Source organism: Pangasianodon hypophthalmus, chromosome 15 (genome assembly GCF_027358585.1).
Source record: "Pangasianodon hypophthalmus isolate fPanHyp1 chromosome 15, fPanHyp1.pri, whole genome shotgun sequence".
NCBI classification, from domain to species: Eukaryota; Metazoa; Chordata; class Actinopteri; order Siluriformes; family Pangasiidae; genus Pangasianodon; species Pangasianodon hypophthalmus.
Window position 1 is genome coordinate 21343486 of NC_069724.1, and position 23779 is coordinate 21367264.

Below are 23779 nucleotides of genomic sequence, written 5' to 3' on the forward strand. Positions count from 1 at the left end.
ACTGATTACAACTCATTTCATTTCCTGATCCAGTTGCCAAGTCGTGTATAACTGAACAATCACAGCAATAAAGCTGATTTGAACAGAAAAGCTAGCTGAGTAGGTGCTTATACAGATACAGACACAGACACACAACAGTTCACAAAGTTTGTCTAGGTCGCTTTGTGTGTCTCTGACAACCATCTCACGATCATTTGGTACAACTTTAGAACAACTAAAGTTGCTGAATCTAGAGACACTTTATTTGGCCTAATAAGTTTACCTGCTTAAGAGGATTCTAGTTAATCTAGTCTACAATCTGAATAATGCTTATATTTTGGCTCAGAGCTGTTCCTCAGAGACGCAGAAATTAGTCGTTCCTGTGGTGTGTGTTGCTGCTAAAAAGCTAGTACAACAAGTTCAACTGCTTTTTGTGGTAGTTCTAAGGTAATTACTAAAAATGATTGTCAATTATTTAAGGAATGAAACACATGCTAGGATGTGCTGGTATAAGAACATTATCAACAATGGGGTGGGTATTTTCCAATAACAACACATCAATTACAAATATTACAGTTACAAATGTTAATTTATTATTGAATGACACACTGTACTTTTTATCTGTTTATAGTTACATGTAATGAGAAAAGTTAGTTCCTAAATTTGAGGTAAATAAAACATTTTAGGCTAAAGTATTCCATTAAAATGGCGTGTCCATACAAGCGCTGTATGTTACAGTGTATTCACATTACATCATGAGTACGTTTGGAGCTGCATGTCATTACAGGTTACCTGTTACTGTAGGATAATTCGTTACTTAGCTTTGTGGCTTACTTAATTAACATAGGTTACAGTTTGTCCAATGGTAATGATAGTAATTAAATGAGCATGTTTTCCAACCTTGGCTCACATTTAAGGAATCTAATTGTATTTTTTTTTTCTACAATCAAAAGTCTACATGGAATAGTTGCTCATGCACATGTGAGATCTTGTGAGAAAACCTTTTAGCAAACTCTTTTTTTAATATCATACCGCTACGACTGTAGTAACATTTGGAAGAAAAAAAAGTTGTTACTTTTAATCTCAGATCTAGAATACAGTATCATGCCTGCTACAACACTCAGAAAAGTGCTTCCACATGACAGGCTTCCACATGACAGATGTCAAGGCAGGCCTCAAGGGCATTTTTTTATACCCGCATACACACCTGCACTATCTCACGAAGCCAGTCCTGGCAATGTGCTCATGTTTTGGTGTGGTGCAGTGAATGGTCTGAGACTGGGTGTGGGGAAGGCTGTGTGAATCCACCAGATTAGGCCAAGCTTACAAAAACAAGCTGCCACACCCTAAACTTACTACATGTGAACACACAAGGAGCTGTAGGAAAACAAACGCATGTGTGTATGTGCAGACTGGCATGTAATAGAGTAAGAAAAAGAGGATTAGGTCCTTCAAGACGTGATTTACCCTGGTGCATGTTTAGATTCGAAAAACGCTAGAGGAGCTGCCAGGGCAAGCCTCAGTACCTTACAGTATCATTTAATTCTTCAGTTTGTGGTTATTATAGTGGTGCAGTGTAAAGGAATACTTACCTGCTAGCCTCAGGTAGTGCATGCAACGTGAACCTGACAAGGCCAAATGCTCATAGGAGCATTACTTTATTATGTTGTACTTTAAAAGATGATAAACATTTAATTATCCCATGTTAGTATTGAACTGTGGACAGTTGCTTGAAAATTTAGAATTTTTTTGGCTGATTTTCCCAAAAGCATCACAGCACAAAGATCACTGGCTACGTTTACATGCACATCAATATTCTGATATTAATCGGAATTTGGAAATATTCTAATTAGTATTGAGTCATGTAAATGCCGCAATCCGATTGCCCGATTCGGATTAAGACAATATTCTGATTCCCCAAATTCTGATTCCCAGCCCTGGAATATGCCTCTTTTAATCGGAAATTTGTTGCATGTAAACACCTTATTCAGAAAATCCACTGAAAAGAGACATACGTGCATGCTCAGTCTGCAAGGAATTGTGGGTTCTAACAGATGCTTAGCTGTAGGCTAGGTATATAGGAATGGCATCTCAGGCATACTTACAACACCCATGTATACAGGAATATACTAATGCCTGTACACTATAATCATCATATTCAGATTATGGCTGCAACCCGAATGTAGACGTTAAACGGAGTTTGATGTGCATGTAAACATAGCCATTGTGGTATCTCTACCTCTTAAGATAATCTTAATTTACCTTTATGATGCTTTTGGGAAACTGGATTAAATGATATGATATAATATAATATAATATAATATAATATAATATAATATAATATAATATAATATGTATCCATTTGAATATTTTTGTTCTCTTTGACCCTGTTTGACCCAGGAAGCCAGTAGTATTTTAGGTGAGTGACAGTCAGCAGCTTTATCCTAAGTTTCAACTAAAGAATATTCCGTTTCTTATTGAATTCTACATTTACAGAAATTGTGCGTGCTCATTGTTTCTATAGCCTTAAGTTGTTGCAGTATTGAAAACATGCTGGTTTTCTAACGGTATGCTCCTTTACATCATAGTAGAAGAGTGATGGAGTTTTGATTAGTTCTTGACTTTCTTTTCATATTAATGGGAGATCGTCCCCATGTATGTAAGCAGAACAATAGCTGAGGACTGAGATGATTCAGACATGTTAGAGCCTGATCACATTTCCTCTCCTGAGCACCTCATCTTTGTTGACGCAAGGGCTCATCGTAGTGAGTCGTTAGTGCACAGAGCTGTTGTGTAGTCGCCCATCACAAAGCCGGCCTGCTGGGGGACATAATGAAGAATGGATGGGATTCGTTCGTTAAGATCAGTACTGCAGACTTGCTCAAAGTTAACAAGAAAAGATATAGCAAAGCAACCTTCTGGTTTTATGCACTACAATTCAAGATCAGACAAGCAATGACAGTAAAAGAAAAAAAAGACATATATTTTAATCCTATGTTGTCTCTCTATATACATGTAGATTCTATTTTTTTGTTTGATTTTTTTTCTTGTTTTTGCTTTGCACTTTTCCATTTCCTCTGTTTATATTTAATGTCATTCTTGTTTTTCTATTTACAAACTATTATATGGTTTCTTCTATTTTTATTTACTCTTAACCCTAATTCAGACCGGATGCATTGCGTAAGCATTGCATCAAGCATCGCGTCATCAGTCGTGTCTAGACGTCAGTCAATCCACACCGGACGTGTCTCACATGCGATGAAGTACTCACTACTGGCAGCAGAAAGACCAACAGCACAGCTCCTGTTGCCCATTACCTCCTTGGTTTCCTGTATAAATGTCCCTTAGTTTGTAAATCACATTGCTACACACAATTATATAACAGGATACAAGAACAAGAAGAGGAAACCTGCTCTATACTTCACCAAAGTAGGCCAACAGCTACTTAAAAGTTTTTTTTATCAAACTGTCATGAAGAGGGTGTGAATACAATGGACTGGATGTAAAGTGCCCAAAAAAACCAAAAAAAGAGGATAAACTCAGTTTGCTAAGTCTTGTTTGCTCTTGAGCCTTCATCCGTTTTATTCATAGTGATCTGCTAGCTGTAATTAGAAATGTGTTCACCTAAAAACATGACATGAGACAATGGGACAGTGAATAATCTGTATATTTGTGTTTATTTTGTTTCCCTTTGTGATTGGAAAATGAGTATCGTACGACACAGACACTTTGTTATGCAACTGCAGGTTGCACAATCTTTGTAGATAATGATTTTAAATAATGTGCACTGCATATATATAAAAAGTGCAGCTTTGAGATTTCAGCTGATTTCTATGGAGCTGATGTTTCACACGCTAGACTGAAATAAACGACACAGAGCTTTTAATGAAAAAAGAGCACCACGGTTTGTTGGAAATGAGCTACAGTGACTTAGGATATATTTAATATTCAGTGTATGACATAAACATCATTTCAAATGCGCTTTTTAAGGAGACATGATGTAGACGCTAAATTCGTTTTGTCCAGTTGATGATCATATGGAAGTATAAATTCTACAATGACAGTAATTATGCTATAATCAAATGTGGATTCTTTCCAACTTTTGTACAGATTTAAGATGACAACATAATCTTAAAAAGGAGCATGTGCACGCTTGTAAGCTGTCGAGTCAGTATGCTGTACCATAGTATGGTGTGGGACAGAGACACATGTTTTCCTGACTATAAAGAAAGTAGGTGAGAGGGAAGCACATGGGATGGAAAAATGATATGGGACAGGTAGGAAAAAAGGCATAAAAATAGAAAAAGATTGCACCATATGGTGCTGGTGGTGAAACAAACAAACAATATTACTGCCCCTGTGGTGATTTTTTTGCTAGTGGAAATCCCATAAGCACTGAATCTATTCTGTGCAAGATGGATGACTCCCCCTCTCTAATTCACTGTTTACGGAGTGCACAATGACTCACAATGACGCACAAATGCATCCCAGAGCTGTATATCAGAATAGCCAGTGTTGGGATAGAGTCAAGATGAACTGAACACGAGAGGATATGTGTGGAGCAGCAGTCATTTTTTTAAAGGTATAAAGACCATGAAAAAGCAGGTCTGGTTAATGTTTGACCAGCAGAGTCAGTCAGCTCGGGTACCAACTCCATTAAGCCCTTATCACATGAAAACACAAATGTTTGAGCTATATCACTTAGCAGACACAGCTGGTGTGGCCGGTCGCTTGTTTAACCAGAGCAAACCAGGTTATTCCTGTTCCATTTAAAGGGAAAGATACACAATGCTCACGACTGGAGTTCATTCCAGTAACTTGTTAACACTTAAGGGATTAAGGGAATAAAAGAACCATAGTAAATGTTTGTTTTGGTGTTATTAAGGCTTGTTCAAAGTCTTTAAAGGGGTCCTGAGTGGCTTCTGGAGAAATTAGACAGAAGAATGAGGAACATGCAAATGTATTGTATTTCCTTAATTTAAAAAATCCATACATTCAAACGAAAGATGTCCCTGGAAATGATCTCTACTTTGTGTACATTTACATTCATTCACAAGTTTATCACAACAACTTACAATTGTTGAGAGGATACAATCTAAGGAACTGAGTTAAAGGTTTTGTTTAAGGGCTCAACAGTTGCTTAAGGCAGTCCTGGGATTCAGACTCAAAACTGTCCAATCACTAGCTTAGAACCTTAACTCTGGAGCTACCACTACCATACAAGAATGTCAGTCATGAATGTCAGTCATGCCCCAAACTCTGGAATGCAGAGAATGCATTTTTGCTGGTCGTAATCTTGATGGTCGTAATTAAAAGGTTCTTATGGTGCCATTATTATTAGCCAAGGTGTGATGTATATTCCAAAATTGATGAATACATACTAGTTTAACTGTTTGTTTACCAAAGTAACTCTTTACTTAAATGAAGTGCAAAAGTATCTTGTACGACCTGTAAATTACCCTATTAGTTAGCAAGCTATTCAATAGCTACTAAACTGGCTACAATAGCACAAAATTAGGATGTTCTTTTTTTAAGCAACTCTCATTTGTGAATAAATTCCAGTAAGAATATCTCTAACACTAGCATTTGGTATACACTGATATCATCACAGCAGTCAAATATCCCGTTTTATGTCATCAACACAAGTGTTCTGGTTGTGCTCTTCTTTCCTCTCCTCAGCAAGCATTTGTATCTCCCTTGTAGTTGCCTGATGATAAGCATTGTCTCCCTATAGAGTGCAGCCTTTGAGTGGGCACATCAGGGACTCCAGGTGACTCCCACCAGTTATACTCTGGTGAAAGGACACAAGTGGGTCTATGGTTGATCAAATAGCGGTTCAGGTAACTCTCCTCTAATTCCTGGGCTCGAACCCCCTTATCCTGGTCCTGTAGGATGAGTAGGGAGCATGTCTGAGCCATGGCTAACACCTTGGAGCACAGGCCTCCATAGAACTCAGAGCTGTAGTAATAGTCACCTTCCCCTTCTGCAACAAAAGCTTGTGAGTCTGGGTTCTTCTCATAGGGGTAAGAGGACCTAGGTTTTCCATAGAACAGAGGATGTAGCGTGGCTGTCAGCTTCCCCAAGATCTCTGTGCCCACTGGGTTTGTGAATTCCTGGTCAACGTCAATGCAGTACACATAATCCACCTCCAGATTTATCTGCTCCTTGATGAGGGTTGCAAGCAAAGCCATGCGCCGCAGACCGAGCCTGTCCCAGCCTGGCATCTCGGCCACAGGAATGACACGCATCTCTCTGTTTAGCCCCAGCTTGAGGGGAGGATGCAGCTCTCGTGGTCTGTCAGTCAAGATGTAGTAAGTCACGTAGAAATTGAGCAGGAAGTAGAGTTCGGCAGAAGACAGGAGGCGTTGTAAGTAGTGATTGTAGTTCCCGATTGCCAGGATTGCCAAGCCAGTGCGGGCACCAAGATGGGCAAACTCGTCTCTGCGCCAGACCGAGGACTCACTGTCCCCCCACACCAGAGGGGCACCCCAAGGTGTCATCACAGGAAACTCTTTACCATACAATCCTGATCGTCGTTGCTCCACTCCCGGGAACAGAGACATGGAGAAGATGGGAACAGCAGACATTCTCTTCTCCCTTAGAAAGTCTGAAGAAAATTGGAAGAGTAGAACCATTTCTCAAGAATTCTTAACTTATGTCAACTTATTACTTCAATTGATTGTAGCTACAATAATTTGTTGTTGCCCATGCTTTGGTTCACATATTGGATATTGCATAATTGTGTCTATATCCACAACTCAACCTTGATTTGGCCATATGGACCAAATGCATGTGTATATACACGTAGCATTAAGAGAACATGAGTAATTGGAACTCAACTATAATCTTTCGTTCTTCTGACAAAATGTCCAGTGGAAACCATTACGCCAGTTCCTATTAGCAAGTACAACAATACTTATAATGTTTTGCTCAGCAGGGTTGTTCCAGCAGGTCAAATAAACATAAACATATAACTTCCGTGGAATACTCCTTCTTGCTTTTGACATTTAAGGCCCTTAAAGTGATATTTTACTCCGCGACAACGTGAGACTCAGTAACTAGAGCGCCAGACAAAAATAGAGACGATGGTCTTTTCCTTAACAGGGATGACACAGTTTTAATAAAATGGCTGTTGCTCTGTCTGTACTTATCGATGCGCTTTGGTGCAACAACTCCCCAAAGTGCAGACACAGCGAGAGAGATTTTATTAAAATGGAGTTAGTCCACAAAAGGAACTCACTAATGTTTACATTTAGCAACAGTTACTGAACTTAATGTTGTTTTAGGGTGAACTATCACTTTAATGACCCAGATTCTGCTTATTCTACCAGCGTCTTAAAGTTTTATATCCTGTTTTTGCTGCAGATTCTCAGGATCACTTGTACCTCAATTGATGGAAGATCTAGAAGCTCCTAAAAATACAGTGTTTTAGACAAAATTAGGAATACTATTGATGTTTTTTAAAAGCTAGCTCAAAAACGTACTTGATTTCTTATACTATATGGCCAAAGGTTTTGTAGACACCTGACCATAATACTCATATGTGCTTTTTGAACATCCCATTCCAAATTTAGTCCCCTCTTTGCTGTTATAATAACCTCCACTATTCTGGGAAGGCATTCCACTAGATTTTGGAGCGTGGCTGTGGGGATTTTTGTCCATTCAGCCATAAGAGCTTTAGTGAGGTCAGGCACTGATGTCAGGCAAGGAGGCCTTGCATGCAGTCAGCCTTCTAATTCATCCCAAAGGGGTTGAGGTCAGGGCTCTGTGCAGGCCACTCAGTTTCTTCCACATCAATCTTGGCAAACCATGTCTTCATGGATCTCCCTTAGTATGCAGGGGCATTGTCATGCTGGAACAGGTTTGGGCCCTTAATTCCAGTGAAAGGAATTTGTAACGCTACAGCATACAGAGACATTTTATGCAATTGTGTGCTTCCACTTTTGTGGCAACAGTTAGAGAAGGACCACATATGGGTGTGATGGCCAGGTGTCCATATACTTTTGGCCATATAGTATATATTGCTGCTAAACTCCTTCGGATATTTGGAATGTAAGTTCTACACTCTCAGAAACAATAGTTCTTTAAGTGGTTCTTTGGATAATTAAGCTTTTTTTGCTTTCTAAAAGGATTAGATAGGGAAACAATGCTGTAGGATTTGACAGTGCCATGCATAAGTATTCATACCCCCAACTTGAACATTTTTAGTGCTTTAATTTAATTGGACTTGACTGAAATTTTTACCACTTGATTTACACAATAAGTCTAAGGGTACTTAAGCAAAAAGCAGACAATTGTTGTTTGCAATAAGTATTCACCCCCTGGGTGAATGGTATTTGTTTCTATCAGCTTTACGCATCTGGATCTGAAAATTCATAGAACCTGTAAGTGTCCCAACCAGAAGGACAAGCCAACTACCCATACGGGTTCTACAGGGTTAAGTACAGTTTTAAATATACCTCTTTATGCACAAGCTGCTATATATAAACAAAGATTCTTATAGATGATAAATAATGGTCAGCTTATAGATTAATTACAGTATAAGCCTCATCAGATTTGTATTTTATGAGGCTATTGCTACTTATTGTTTCTTTTAATGACATCAAATCCTTTATCATTCGCTCTTTTTTATGTAAAGCACCTTGATTTTGGAAACGACTTTTTTTTAACTGAATTATTTTGAGGTAAAACCTTTAAAAAGGGAATCTTGTATAATCAATTAAATATGAGAGAAATTAATGTGAATTATGTTCATTTTACAGTAATATATAAAAGCCAGTGACAAATTATTGCCCTAAGCACAAATTACCCTTTTTGTGTGTTTGGCTCAGGCATGCGCCTGTGGGCTAAGAGGCCTTGGAGCCTTGATAGATTTCAAAATTGTGACATAGACAAGATTCTGCACTTACAGATAAATCCAGCGAGAAGACATACACCCAGCACAAGCAGTGGTTTGCGATTCCCAAAAGAAATTCCTGTAAGAATATACCATTAAATAAGCATGCATGCACTTCCATACCATTCTGTAGTGTAACACATATGAAAATGGATATAGAAGTGAACATAAGATGTCATGCATATAAGACCTTTGATGTCATATTAAACTTAAATGCACATTGTTGCACAGCTTTAGGCTCATGTTCATGTATGACAATTTATCTTGTGCATTAAACTTGTTGAACCGAGAGCATTTGGTCAATATATCAACATCTTTCTGTGTGCCGAGATCCTGCAGTGAGCAGAAAATGAAAGGAATGCACATTTCAAAACTTCCCCACAAGTTGCTGAGAGATAGCATGCATCTGTTTTTCTAACTTTTGAAGAACTGCTGGATACTTGGAATGAGACGCAGTGTAAATGCTAAAATATGTTGAGGATTACATATTGAAAATGCAAAACAGAAATATTACAGATTAGCAGTGCTAGCATAAAGAAAAAGATGAACTCTGGATAAGTAAGCAAGCCAGGAAAAAGTGAAGGAGAGAGATTAAGTAGCAGAGTGAAGTCTCACTGACCTGAAGGCAGCCTGCAGTATGGGAACGGTGCCATATCTCTCTCTTTCCGTCACTCTCTCTCTTTTTCTCACTGCTGTTGCCTTAGTTTAATCCAGTTTTCTCTATCACCCCTCTCTTATGTTTCCCTTCTTTCCTGATATCCTTAGTTACATTCTCATTTGTTGCTTTCTTCACTCTCTTTCTTCCGTCTCTCTTTATATGGGGGGTTAAAGGAATCTATTCTGGCTTTAACCCACAGCAGCCAGATGTTTAAAGCATCCTGCTGAGCAAATTTCAGACTGAAAAGAGAGAGGAGTGCAAAAGGGGGGGGTGGATAGACTGCACTGAAGGACAGCATGCAGCTCTGGTGTGGATAGTGCAACATAATGTAATAGGCTATTATGGCTTCAGTGGTGTGTATGACTTGATTTTTTAAACCTCTTTCAATGACAGTTTTCTACCTGCTGATACTGGAGCCTGTGGGATTTAGCAACCTAAAGAGAGTGATGCAGCAGCACTTTAGTGATTTCGTCTATCCGGTTCTCACCCTGCTCAAACAGATCAGCTTCCAAATCTTCATCTTTCATGCTAATATCTCTGTCAACACCATCACGCTGGTCATCTCATAGATCACTAACTACCTGAGTTGAGTCTCTGCTGTAACTCAACTTAACTGTGTCATGTACTCTAGCTGCACTGCATTCCGGAGTCCAGTTGTCTCCAATACTTCTGTGTCGGATTTCTAATTAATAAGAGGATAAACCTTCCTGGAAAAAGGTGGGTGAGAAAAGAAACCATTAAATGCCATTGTATCTTTAGCAATGACCCCCTGCGATGGCAGTGTCGCACACAACAGCTAACTTCTCAAGCAGATCACAAATATTTCAATAAAAAATACATATTTCATGTGTTTCAGGGTGGTGTTTCTCATGTGTACACCACAAGATGGCACTATAACCTTTTATACAAACAAACAGACTAGGAAACCATCTGGAATTTTAACATGAGCTCTCTTTCCTGTATGTTTTTTTTTTTTTTTTTTTTGCTTTTCATTTTGGCTCCTCTTTTGCAGTATATGCACTTGCACTCCAGTGGCACTTAAATATTAATGACATTGGAGCAGACTTTAGGAGGGAGAAAATGCAGGACTCTCTCTCTCCCTGTGTGTGTGTATGTGTGTGTGTGTGTGAGTGAAAGTGACTGGGTCAGCCCACAGACTTATAAGAAAGAAAAAAAAAATCCTGCAAAATCCTACACACAGACCACAAAGCGTTCGCTTGCAAGATAACTTTACAGTTTATTAAGATGAAAAACCATATATTATAATATTCATACATAATTGAAACTATATTGGCTTTTGTAAACAACTTTAATCAATCAACATATATAAACACTGACTACACTGAAAAATGAATAAATTACAGGATGTGTGTGAACGTTCTTCATTCTCTCTCTTTCCATCGTTATATTCTCTTAATTTTAGATTCTCTCAGCTGGCAGAGAAGTGGGGCTACAATCACAGAACCAGGCAAACTCAAACTAAACCAGGCTTTTGAGGTACACTCCTGCTGTAAACATAAGTGTTAGTGCGTTTGTCTCATGAATATATGATCCAGGTGATTCACTGAGCATCATGATGAGCAAACATTGCAGCATTCAAGCTTGTTTTACTAACATCAATCATAGACAATAACGTTCAGGTCTTTATTACAATAAATATGTTGGATTTATTCATGTATAGTTCTGAAGTGATTCAGGAGCCACACATAACACAAAACTACCTGCAATAAGAGCGGGTCTTACATGAGGTAAGATGATGTCAAGGTATAGCAGGATTCGATAGATGTTTTCTATTCATTTGCATAAATTACTAGGAATCCATAGAAAAATAAATCTTTATTTCATATTATGAACTGTTGAATATACAAAATAAGCTGATAGTCCCCTACATACGTCATGATTTCCATGGCGGTCTAACAGCTCTTTTTATATTTCATTGTTCTCAAATCCTTTGAGGATTTTCCAAACCATTCACCCATGTGGCCTTGGAAAATTAAACATTTTAATAATCTGCTTGGGTGAGGTGCAATGAGGTGCTTGATAAAAAGAAGTTGTGCAAAAAACCTGCAGAAAACTGCAGCACTAGAGCAGAGTTGAGTTTATAAAGTGTCGATCGGAACCAAATGAGGGATGAGCTCTGGTATATCAAAATATACTGCAATAATGAATTGATAATAATTATAAACATTATCTACCCTGTATAAAGAATCTAATGAATCTCTTGTTAATTGTATGCATATCTGTGTTTAAGGTTTTTTTCTTAATAATTTGTGGAAATAAAACAGACTTTTAGTAACAGATGAACGTAAGAGAGGCTGAACAGATTTACAACACAACTTTATAATCACGTTTGCATATTAAATAGAATACTATATCATTAAGTTCTAAAGAAAATTTCATTGAAGTAGCGCATGCAGAAAGTGGTGGCAGTGAAAGCAGCATAATGTAAGCAGCTATAGGGCAGAGAGGGCCTGGAATGAGAAAGGACATGGTCACAGGTCACATGACAGGAAGTAAATCAGCGTGTTAAAGGAGCACCATACATCCAGCCGTAGGCAATTACCACATTCACGTCATGTCGGAATTACTGTGGGTTAGAGTTTTCACCTTGTCACGTCGAACAAATAAAAAAATGTAAAAGGTATAATTGCATAAGTATTCACCCCATTGTTGTGAAACCCTGAAATTAGTTCTCGTATTACCAGTATGAGCCATTAGAGGCTCTTGAGTGGTCCAACAGAAAAGCGGTCACCCTATTGTCGGAGGATCTCGAGTTTGATGCCACAGCCATCCATAGCCAGGACTCAAGAGAACAAAATTTGCCATCCTGTCAGGGTGGGAAGGATTGCATTACTCTCTCTCCCCATTACAATCGTGGGCATCTGTTAACTCGTGTATGCAGAAGAGGGCAGATAGCTCACTTCTTTGAGTGTGTTACGCTACCCTGTGATGCAGCATGAGCAGCAGTTTGAAAATATATGGAGATTGGCTTCACATGGCTCAGAGGAAGCACGTTTTTGCCCCACCATCCCCAATTAGTAGCTGCTGTGTGATAGGAGAGTGTTAGCTAGTAAGATGGAAACAGGCAAGACCAAAATAGGGAGAAAAAAAAATGAAGTCACATAATTGTGACATAAGTGGAAGTGTCATGACCCAGAGTTTATTAGAGAACATAGACAAACAGCATCATGAAGACCAAGGAGCTATCAAAATAAGTCTGGGACAAAGTTCTGGAAAAAATATCAATAAGGGATTGGTATAAAAAATATCCGCAGAGCACCTTTAAATTCATTTTTAAAAAATGGAACGTATATGACACAACCATGACTCTACCTCGTGGAGGCCATCCACCATATGTCAGCTGTTGACATGGCAACCATACCCCAGACACATGTGAAAGCTGGGCTTTATGGAAGAGTGGCAACCCATGTGTAATCCTATTTGGAGTTTGCCAAAAGGCAGATTGGAGTATTTGCAAACGTGGAAAAGGGTATTCTGGTCCAAAAAGTTACCTTTTTGGCCTTGGTATAAAGCGCTATCTTAGCACAACACTGCTCATCACCCTGGACAACATCCCTACAGTGAAGCATGGTGGTGGCAGCATCATGGTAAGTTTCACTTTGTAACACTATTAAATGTGGAAATGGTTAAGGGGGGTGAATACATATGCAAGGCACTGTATGAGTCATAAAATATACAATATTATTTTAAGATTTTTTAGATGCAATGTGAAGGTTTCATATTTTTCCGAGTTGATGTGAATGCAGCAATATATGATGTGGAATGAAAGCCGGTCATGTGCACGGCACAGTAGATGGGACTGAGACACAAAACACAAATAGGCCCCAGAGTGATTACAGGTGAGAAAAGGTGGTGACAAAAACTATAAATGTGTGTGTAAGAGTGAATCTCTCGTTCTGTGCCTGGCTCTCATCCACTTATCCATATGCTTTTTCTCACTTTCTGCCATTACAAATCTTCCTTGCCCAAATGATGCATCATTCTACTTTATATTATCTCACTACATCTTTTTTTTTTTTTACCCCTGTACCTACTCCTCTGACCTTCCCCTAACCTTCTTTTCCCCTCTCCAGCACCTCACTGCTGCTCTCCTCCAAGAATGTCGAACAGAGCCTGCATCAGACGGTCATCTCTGTGCCGATAGGCTTGTGCTCTGTAGAAGTTGTCGCTGTAGTCGTTGTACAGGTTGCTCTCAGGAACTGTGTCCTGTTTGAGCCAGTCCATGGCTTCGAACAACTTCTGCTTAGGGATCCTCTCTCGGGTTTCAGCTCGGCTGAGGGAAGCCATGGAGTGAGGATAGAGGGCAGGGGTCTGCCTGTTAAAAGCTGACTGGAGGAGGTGGAGAAGTGCTAAATTGGGGGAGGACGAAGCCTGGGACAAAGCAGGCTTTTCTTCTGGGCCAGAAGCAGAGTCAGGAGTGGAGGAAGTGAGTTTAGCTGGTGTCTGGGGCTTCTCAGGTTTGTTAGGAGAGATGGCGGCCTCCTATAATGAATATACAATATAATATTTGATTTTAACAAATAACAAAAGAGCATATCTGAAAGGGGCACATTCAAACGTTGCAGGAATTTAAAGGAGCAGTTTGTAATTTCTTCAGTTGCAATGCAATTTCTTTGTGCACTCAACAAATTTTACCCTCTCTATTAGAACTACAAGGCTAAGAAGCTCTATTACAGCTGGAATGGAGCTCATGTCTGGGCCATAAAAATATAAACAGAAGCCTGTAACAAAGAAACTAGCAACATCCATTGCACAGAAATTGTCAATGGTATTATTTCAATCTTTGAAATAATATGATTAGTATAGGTCTAGAAACAACTACAAAATTACAAACTGCACCTTTAAACAGTTAGTACATAGAACAAACGCAGTGTCACACAGTTACTCTAAAAGAAATGCTAGCATACAAGCAGAAAGTATGTACTGTACTGTATTGCTCTTACCTCCATCATGTCCTCCATGTGTTCCACTCCTCTGCGGTCATTCTGCACAGCGTTGTAGGACGTGTACACTCTCGGCTTTTTCATGTGCTCTGACTTCTCAGAGGTCCCGTGCAGAATCAGCTTCCAGCTTAGGATCTGCCCCTCATTCTCCATCCTCCCTGACTGGAAAGAAAGCGCGAAAGAGTATAAATGGAAAATACTGATACAGGAAACATATATATGTTATATTTGAGCAGCTGAGCATCAGTGAAGCCTATTTCTGGGCCAGAAAACAAGTAAACAGAAGCTTAAACAAAAGACACTAATAAGAGTAATTGCATGGCAATATTCTGAATCACTGCGAACATATCTTTAAAATTAAGTCATTATTATATGTCTAGACTAAAAAAATATGTATTACACCTTTTAAACATTTTGTGAATACAAAAAAGGTAATGTCATAGGATTATTAACAATGTTCTATGATTATTAAAGGTCCAGAAAGACTTAAAATGTAGTGTTCAGGTTGTTTCAAAGAAAAAAAAAATTACAATTCACATATTTCACAGGTGGAGGAAACCCCACTTAAGAAAGACGGAGGTCTTGCTATTTACCGTGTCAGTGATCTTCAGGGTCCAAGTGCCGGTAGGGTTCTCTCCCCAGGTGTGCACAGACATGAAGGCCCAGTTCCTGAAGCCGTTAGAGGAAGTGTCCCTCTCTCTCTCAGCCAAGAGCACTGTAGTAGTACCTGAGTGGACAAACACAGTGTTTTACACTTGCAATAGTATGTAGTAGATCTGGACTGGAGCCATGGACATCTTCTAAGTATGAGGGTATATCTCACCTGATGGAGAAGTGAGCGTGATGTGGAGGTCTCCTCTCCTGGTGTACTCAATGCTTGCCTCCACCTGCACGTGCTCTAATGAGACAATAGCGTTTGTCTGGCCAGTGCATGCTTTAGTGGGGATCTCAATGCTGATCTCCCCTGCTGCCTTCAGAGGCCTGGAACAGAGAGGAAATCAACGACTTTAATATATATGTGTGATATTATGGAGTACATACTGTATGTATCATGATAGTAGGTATGGTGATAAATATTATCTCTTATGTTCTAGGATTAAACTGTATGCTATAAAATTGTAACAGACCCTATAGATAACAATAATATACTGTATGTTACTGTCACACATCAGCAGAAAGATTGCCTGTGAATGTAAGTCCTGTACCTGGGCTGGAAGGTGTCATCTCTGACGATGCATTGCTTCTTCTCAGGCACGTGCTTCCACACTTTGGGATCGGCCAGGTCTACCAGAGCTTTAGCGTTGAGCAAGCCGAATCCGAAGCGGCTGTTCACCATGAGACCGGCGCCGTTCCTCTTCCAGCCAGGGTTATTCGCTAGAGGGTCGAACTCAGACGTCCAAACCACCAAGTGCTGCAGGTCCCTCCATGTTAGATCAGGACTGGAGACATTCAGACACATACACTTCAGTCTGAGCTCTGAGCAGTCATACGGTGTTTATGCTATATCATTTACACATGATGTTAAAGAAAGATTTCTTTAAACCTTATAACTCTACCAAATTGCAGCCCTAGCCCTAACCTAAGGTTAGTAAAGAGTTTAAAGGCCATATTAACTGTGCTTGCTTGACTATGTATTGAGTACCTGTATGATTTATGCAGGGCCATTTCTAGTTATGTGATATAAGCAGTTTCTTAGGACCCCTAAGCCACTAGGGGGCTTTTTTTTAATTTAAAAAAAATTATTTAAAAAAAAACAAAACATTAAAAAAAGCATTATTGTTTATATGATGAACGTTTCTGTGAGGAGACATTTATTTAGCATTTATGGAAGGAGTCGCCAGTGTCAGTGCTTTGTAAGAGTCAGAGGTAAAGCTGTAAATGTACGTTTTCAGACATGGAAAAGTTTTCGGAAAGGAGAGCTTTGGGTTTTCTTGGTAACATGACATCTTTGTTAGTTTTTGGTAACATGACATCTTTGTTAATCTGCATCTTTGTTAGTTTTTGCACAGTTTGTTCTAATTAACTTCAGGAAAAAGAAAAGACAGAGGTGTGTGAGGGAACGACCATTTATAACTGTTAGAAAGTAAGCGACATCAGGATCTAACTTGTTCCATTGATGTTCCACAACATTAAATGTAACATATTAAAAAATTGAAAGAAAAATACAAAAATGTATGATGTGACATTTTATAAAAAATAAACTATTGTTAACGCTGGCACATTGCTGTGGTATAAGAAGAGTAAAACCCTTCTGTAAAAAAATAATCAACTTTGGTATAGTGTTGGCTCACGGTATCATGACACCACCCAGTCGTTGATTATTTTCCTATACCAGCATGCTCCATCATGGTTTATTCCTTACTTGTTATAGTAATTGGCAGTACTCTAGAGATTAGGTTACAGGTTATACTTTGGAATAATGCAGGGTGTCAGTGCAAGTGTGTTTAGTAATATACTGTATATACTGTAAATGCTGTTATGATAACATCTGTACATACTTCTGTTCTAACGCCAGAGCGAATATCCCAGCTGCCAGTGGAGCAGAAGCAGATGTTCCAGTGTGTGTCTCTGTGCATTCATTGTGAAGGTCAGCGCTAGTCTGCAGTAGAATAAATGAGGCAAGGGGTTTAGGGCATGCAGATATATGTACATCCATTAATTATTCACAGGACAAAGCACCAACCAGGAAGATTGTAAATGTAGTATTTCAAACAACAACACTACATAAGTGGTTAGCTATATTTTGTATGTCAGGCTGTAATAAGAAACTTAAATTGGGGCTACTGGTGGTTTCTGAGGTTTGGGTCAATAATCAAATTGAGGAATTTAACTGACTGATCTAGTTTCTGCATTTACATTTATAGCATTTGGCAGATGCCTTTGTCTTATCCAGAGCGACTTACAGAAGTGCTTTGAACTCTCTATCAATAAATATATCCTGATTCTGGTTCACAAGGTCACGGACTAAGAGTACTATCAATCTAATCTGACTACATGTAATCTGAGTCCAGGATGCGGAGTGTATGTGTTTAAGTGACTCACAATCCTCTGGTCGGTGTAGTCTCCACTGCTGTAGGCGGTGGCGAGGGTGGATGAACATTTCTCAGCGTACCAGGGTGAGAGGCCCTGCTGTGACGCGCTGCTGATGGAGATGGTGAAGATGCTGTCCGTATACCCGTCACAGTCACAGTTATCACCCTGACGCCCACCGTTACCTGATGCCCAAACAAAGATGGAGCCCTTTCCACCACGGCCCTGAGGAGTCAGATGAAGTCTTTCTTATTCCTATCTCAACTGTATTCCTATCTAATTCATTTTTACACAGGGAGTTGGTGTAATGCTGATATTTACAGGTGAGTGTCAGTCTTTTTCTCTCACCTTCTGGATGCCATACTCGAAGGCTTTCTGTGCCAGACGACCCGGCCCCTCTACTGTTTTTCCGTCGTCATTCGGCCCCCAGCTGGCACTGTAGATGTCAACGTGGTCAGGGTTAAACCCTATAGAGCTCGCCTCAATGGCATCTGTCACAATTCCATCCAACATTCGGATTCCTGAGGATCAAAAAGAGGTCAGGAATGGGAACATGATGGAACCATTTTTTTAATGTCTGCAGGAATTTTCAATTCAGTTTGTTAGCATAATGTATTCTTTTTAATATATCAAATATAATAGTTTGGAGACCCAAATGGACTTATAACTTATATCAGTTGGTATAGAAAAGTCCAAGCAAATTGATTCTTTTGGTTCATTTGCTGTTTGGTTTGGTTTCAGACTGTACATAATTCAATGGACTAATCATCATGCTTAGTTGATTTTTGTGAATTTTCTATGTTTACCTGTTTCTTTCATCATATTTCTGATCTAAGAATGAAAGAAGTTTATGCGCCAAAGATTTTCTTGGTTTATTTCATTACATTTAGTGTGACACCAAACCAAACCAAATAGCAAACAAACTAAAAGTATGAATACAACTCAGATGCAGACTTGGGGAAATGGTCTAATAGGTGTGAAAGTGGCTTTATGAGTCCCAAATCTAAAAGTGACAGAATAACCTATAGATATAATTTATGTTATGGTATTTCATTTCTTGGGTCCCTGGAGGACTAGTGGTTAGGCCACAACGCTCTCAATACTGCAGCCTGGGTTCGATTCCTGGTCAGGGAACCCAGTACCAGTCCCAAGCCTGGATAAAATTGGGGATGGTTGCATCAGGAAGGGCATCCGGCGTAAAAACTGTGCCAAATGAAATACGCAGACCAGTGATCTGCTTTGGTGACCCCTAATGGGAGCAGCCGAAAGAGGAACAACAACAATGTGGTATTTCATCTCTTATATCAGAATGGCTAAGGCACTCATTTATTCAGTGAGATGTTTAAAACACTGTACACACATCTTCCTCTGGCACACAAGGTCTTTTTTCTAAATCCATAACAAGAATCCGATCTCTCACCTCCGACCTTTGAGTTGTACGCCACACCGACTCCACATTTCTTGTTGTCTGCTTGCATTGCTATTTCACCTGCACACCTTGTTCCATGTCTGAAGAACAATATCAAAAGAAATATCTTAATCTAACATGGTATATTTTATATGTTTATTTATAGAATTAGCATATTTTCCCAATCCGCTGTACACACTATTCTGTATTTACACACATGTATTGTGCGTTATACCACAGTGCCTCTGAATTCTCAAATCTAATTGGTCAGACGGTATTGACTAATTTCCTATAACAGCAGCTCTGACAGTATTTCTGACTAAAAGGCAAATCACAGGTTTATATTAATGTGTTCATTGTAATACGTTATAATTTCTATATTTACAGCTCATTCACAGGGTCTTGTATGGCAGATGCTCCACATTAATCTAAGCCTATTAATAAATGAATTAAAAATGTGGTGTCATTTAACAAATACAGATGTATAATCAGTGATATGGTAGATCTTTATGTAAGTTTATTGAATGTTTATGGAAGGAGTCTCCAGTGTCAGTGCTTTGTAACAGCCAGTAAGTTCTCTGCTACAGGAAAATCTTAAGGATGTGGGGCTTTTTTTGTTTCTTGGATGTTCCACAATGTTACACATAACTATAAACAGATAAAAAGTGCAACATGACGTTTAACAAATAAACAGTTGTAATTGTTGGAAAATTGCTGTTGTATGAGAGAAATAATACGCATACTGTTATGGGAAAATAATAAACTTTAAAGTGTTAACGCATCACACCACCTAGCTTGATTATTTTCCTAAAACAGCATGCAATGTCATGCTTTATTCCTTACTCATAAGTCAGAAAAGCAGAATTCACTGAAAAATATATTTTCACAGTAAGAATCTGAAATATGTGCATTATTGAAAAAAAAAAAGACTGTTTTATAAAGTGTTGACCAAAACCCTGCTCAAAGTATTTAATTTCATTTTTTATGCTTGATAGCATTAAACCATTTCAAGAATATAATTAGCAAAAACATACGAACTGAATCTGGATAATTATTAATGGGTTAAATCCTTTTTCATATGAACTCTCTTTCAAGAATAATTGGACTATTGACAAATGCTGCACAATACAGCCAATTATAGTGAAGTACTTATAGACAAAACAGAGCTCTCACAGGTTTGTGTGTGTGTGTGTGTCTTCACACAAGACCTCAACCTACCACAGTATGAGTCACTCAGATGTATTGTGCAGGAGCTGGACGCTGCTTTGGTGTGGGAGAAGAATGATTGTTTTCCTTTTTTTCTACCACCTGTGTCATTCTCTAAGTGGCAAACAGCTCAACACTCACCATTTCACACTTGCAGAATGATTTTGGGGGCTCAAACAGTTGCATCACAGAAATAACACATTGTCCAATCGGTCCATAAACAACTTCTCCAACAACTTCTCTAATGATGCTTGTATGTAACAAATGTTTACATGATGATGCTTTCCACAGTAATTTAATCTATAATTACATATCTTTTTTTTCCAGTGGGGGTCTGCTTTTTTTTTTTAATGAAAACCCAGTAGAGAATATCTAGTGCCCATTTTTAATCCCATAATTCACAAGGATAGGTAGTGTACAAATGATGTACCCTAGCTATATTGTAAGAGTTTAATTCTATTATCTCTGTTTGTATCTGTATCTGTTTAGTGCTCCATATATCCGTAGCTGTATCTTTATCTGAATTTAAACCGGAAGTGGGCGTGGTCTAAATCAGAAAGGTAGTTTTTCTTCTCTTTTTATGAATTAAACATGAACCCTACCATTATGCCCCTAGAATCACTGGAAAAAATCCAGATGTAGAAATGGCTGTATTGTCGGCATGATGTATGAATTCCATCTCTGACAGTTCCTCAACCTCAGCTACAACACGGGACTGTTTTATTAATCCCGTTATTACTATTTTCATTTGTGCCTCTTTCGATATTGTCTAATGAATTTATTTGGTTTTATTTCCCAAAATACAAACAAACTAGTAGCCTAATTTAAACCTCCGCAACCCTGACCAGGCAGTTACTAAGGATGAATAAGAATAAATGAATGCTACAAATGCATTGCGCAGCGACTCACATTCATGTTAATGAATGTGGTCTTTGATTGTCTTTCATATCTGACCGCTCGCCCACATGAAAGTAAAAACCTTACACTCTTTAGTTGCGTCCCCTGGGATCCCAGTTGCCACCCACATCACTAGTCTCAACCAGAGGGAATAGTGCACACCTTATTCATATCAAAATTCATATCGGTCATATCAGTTACATCCCTACTGTATTGCACTGCATTGTTTCGTTCCAAATGGCCAGGGTGTCAGTATCAGTTTATAGTGTTGTAGTTGGTGTGTTTGAAGTGGATGCTTTAATCTCAATTACCCCCTCATTTAAAAGTCTGTATGGTGTAAATATGAGAGACTGGATGCCACATTGTAATGAATTACCTCATATTTAAAACCATTATCATAATAACAGTCAATTTCGCTTCGGGGTCGGTGAAAATTATAGCATGCTCGTATTGCAACTTTATTTTATTTATACTTATACACTAATGCATCAGTGTGTGTGTATGTCTGTGTATCTCTGTTTACCTTCTGATATAAACCTGCATCCTTGCAGTTATTCCTATTACTATAATATTGTTATATTGTTGTACTTTGATTGCTATGACCAGGGACAGATTATTACTGGGCCTACTGGGCATGCACCACTAGGGGGCCTTGATGAGCACAGATTTCAATTGAATCTGGTCATTAAACAACAAGATACATAGAACGCTAGCCAATATAGAGTCACAAAAATCTGAACATGATGCTTGATTGTATTCTACTGTATCTCACTTGTATCAAAGTGTCTGCCAAATAATAAATAAATGGAAATGGAAATGTAATCCTGTTACACAAGAGTGGATGAGAGACCTTCCTAAAGCAGACAGACAGTTTTTCTTTAAACACAGCTGTCATTTTCCCAGCCCTGATGACGTCGAATCGCATCCAGCAGCAGCGATCCTTGTATTGTTGCCCTAATTCTTGATTACCAAGTGCTAATCCTACTCTGAGCTGAGAATTATGACGGTAAGTCACTCACTTGTTCTCATTGGTGGAGTCGTATCTGGGGAAAGGATCAGGATCGTTGTCGTTGAAATCATAACTGGCGTCAGGATCCTGGAAGAGACAGAGTTTTTGCATTTAAGAAAGTGTCCATGAAATGTCACTTAGCGAAGCCAGAAATTTGGTTCCAAATATGGTGACCACAAACAGAAAACTCACAGGTCTGAAACGTGAGTATGACTACAGCTTTATACTGTAAAATTCATTCTATGCATATAACTGAGCAGTTGAGGTGGTTTTCTGTCATTCTTTGGGATTTGAACTCACAAGCTTCCGCTCACTACCACAACACAGATTAAACCAGTTTTACACTATGTTGGTTAGGCAGTCTTTAAGATTATTACATCCCAATTGACTGTGCAATAACGTGTTCTCCATGTCACATTATCCATCCAGCCATTCTCTGTACTGCGTATCCTACACAGGGTCGCAGGGGAGCCTGGAGCCTGGAGCCTACCCCAGGGACTCGGGGCAGAAGGCAGGGGAGACCCTGGAAGGGGTGCCAGCCCATCACAGGGCACAATTGCACTTATACACACCCATTCACACACAGTTTGGAAATGGCAATAAGCAGGAAGTAAACCCACAAAGCACAGGAAGAACATGCAAACTCCGTGCACACAGGGTGGAGGCAGGATTCAAATCCCCAACCCTTGAGGTGCGAGGCAACAGCGATAACCACTAAGCCACCATGTCCCCCATCTCACATTATATGATGTGTTTTTATAAGATGTGATTATAAGATCCTCTAAAATTACTGTTTTGCTTACATCATCAGTCAGTGTGATCCAGGCTTGTGCAGGAAATAAGGTTACATAAACAGAAACATTTTTGAGCTTGAGGTAATAAGGATATTTTTCCATTTTCCATTTATGTTTCGCCATTGCCACTACTGTATTTGTAGCTGTCTTGTGAGTTTTGCGTAATCCTTTGCTGCTTTCCTTTTGGTGGCTTTTAGACGAGTGCTGTAACAGTGATCACTCTGAGATTGTAGTCATAAATTTCTGACACTGCCAGAACATTGCTGTCAGCTAAATTACTAAATTATGTGTTCTAAGACTGCTGATCTCAAATTCTTTTACGATTTGTAAATTTTTGTCTGCAACAGCAAAATCAGGCTGAAAAATTGTACAGTGTAAAGCTGGCTTTACTTGGGATTTCTGGACACACATTAGATGCCATTTACTCCAGGACAAGGCTCAATCTGTGACTGGAAAAGCAGCCTGTATTGATTATAGAACATAATGCTTGAGTACTCCTATCACTGTACAACGGAGACACTAAAGGCCTTCTGATTGATTAAAGATAATTACAGACACTATAGCTCCAGCTGTGTGGAAACACAGACTCACTCTCCATCTCTGCCTCCTTCAGCCTGTGTGTGTGTGTGTGTGTGTGTGTGTGTGGCCTCTGATTGCAACACATCTATTCACTATCACACAAAAGGCCTGCACTCAAATGAAAAGCGGCTCTCCTCCAGCCGCTGCAGTTTGTAAACATGAGACGGAATACAACACATCAGAATACAGCTCATGCTAGAATGTAATATTTGCACGTTGACACATATTTCCATATTTCTCACTGCACAGAGGCCTTAAATATATAGCACATCATTAGACGGCTCTGTATGCTCCAGTGACGGTCACTACAGATAATCGTTCGCCTGGCTGGGGGTCGTTGTCACCATGGAAACAGCCGA

The 23779-nt window shown here is 39.1% G+C and overlaps 2 protein-coding genes and 1 long non-coding RNA gene across 3 annotated transcripts in view; 1 reads left to right on the top strand and 2 right to left on the bottom strand.

Moving 5' to 3' along the window:
• The window catches only part of LOC128320430 (uncharacterized), a 21187-nt gene extending 5298 nt beyond the window's left edge, over positions 1-15889 (top strand). The window contains exon 3 of the long non-coding RNA XR_008303945.1: positions 15749-15889. This is a non-coding gene — a long non-coding RNA (uncharacterized LOC128320430). The remainder of the gene's footprint in view (positions 1-15748) is intronic.
• Positions 3632-9827, bottom strand: LOC113535471 (globoside alpha-1,3-N-acetylgalactosaminyltransferase 1). Its single transcript, XM_026928774.3, has 3 exons — positions 9495-9827; positions 8889-8954; positions 3632-6586 (listed from the first exon to the last, which is right to left on the bottom strand). Exons 1-3 carry the CDS (start codon positions 9526-9528, stop codon positions 5655-5657), a joined length of 1032 nt encoding a protein of 343 aa, XP_026784575.3. The 5' UTR covers positions 9529-9827; the 3' UTR covers positions 3632-5654.
• pcsk1 (proprotein convertase subtilisin/kexin type 1) overlaps positions 10746-23779 on the bottom strand; it is a 21318-nt gene continuing 8284 nt past the window's right edge. Inside the window, exons 5-14 of the mRNA XM_026928772.3 lie at positions 22058-22134; positions 18948-19036; positions 17876-18048; positions 17540-17752; positions 16996-17096; positions 15703-15936; positions 15321-15478; positions 15091-15224; positions 14498-14659; positions 10746-14036 (exon numbers count right to left, since the gene is read on the bottom strand). Coding sequence (XP_026784573.3) covers positions 13632-14036; positions 14498-14659; positions 15091-15224; positions 15321-15478; positions 15703-15936; positions 16996-17096; positions 17540-17752; positions 17876-18048; positions 18948-19036; positions 22058-22134 — 1746 coding nt within the window. The 3' untranslated portion in view covers positions 10746-13631. The remainder of the gene's footprint in view (positions 14037-14497; positions 14660-15090; positions 15225-15320; positions 15479-15702; positions 15937-16995; positions 17097-17539; positions 17753-17875; positions 18049-18947; positions 19037-22057; positions 22135-23779) is intronic.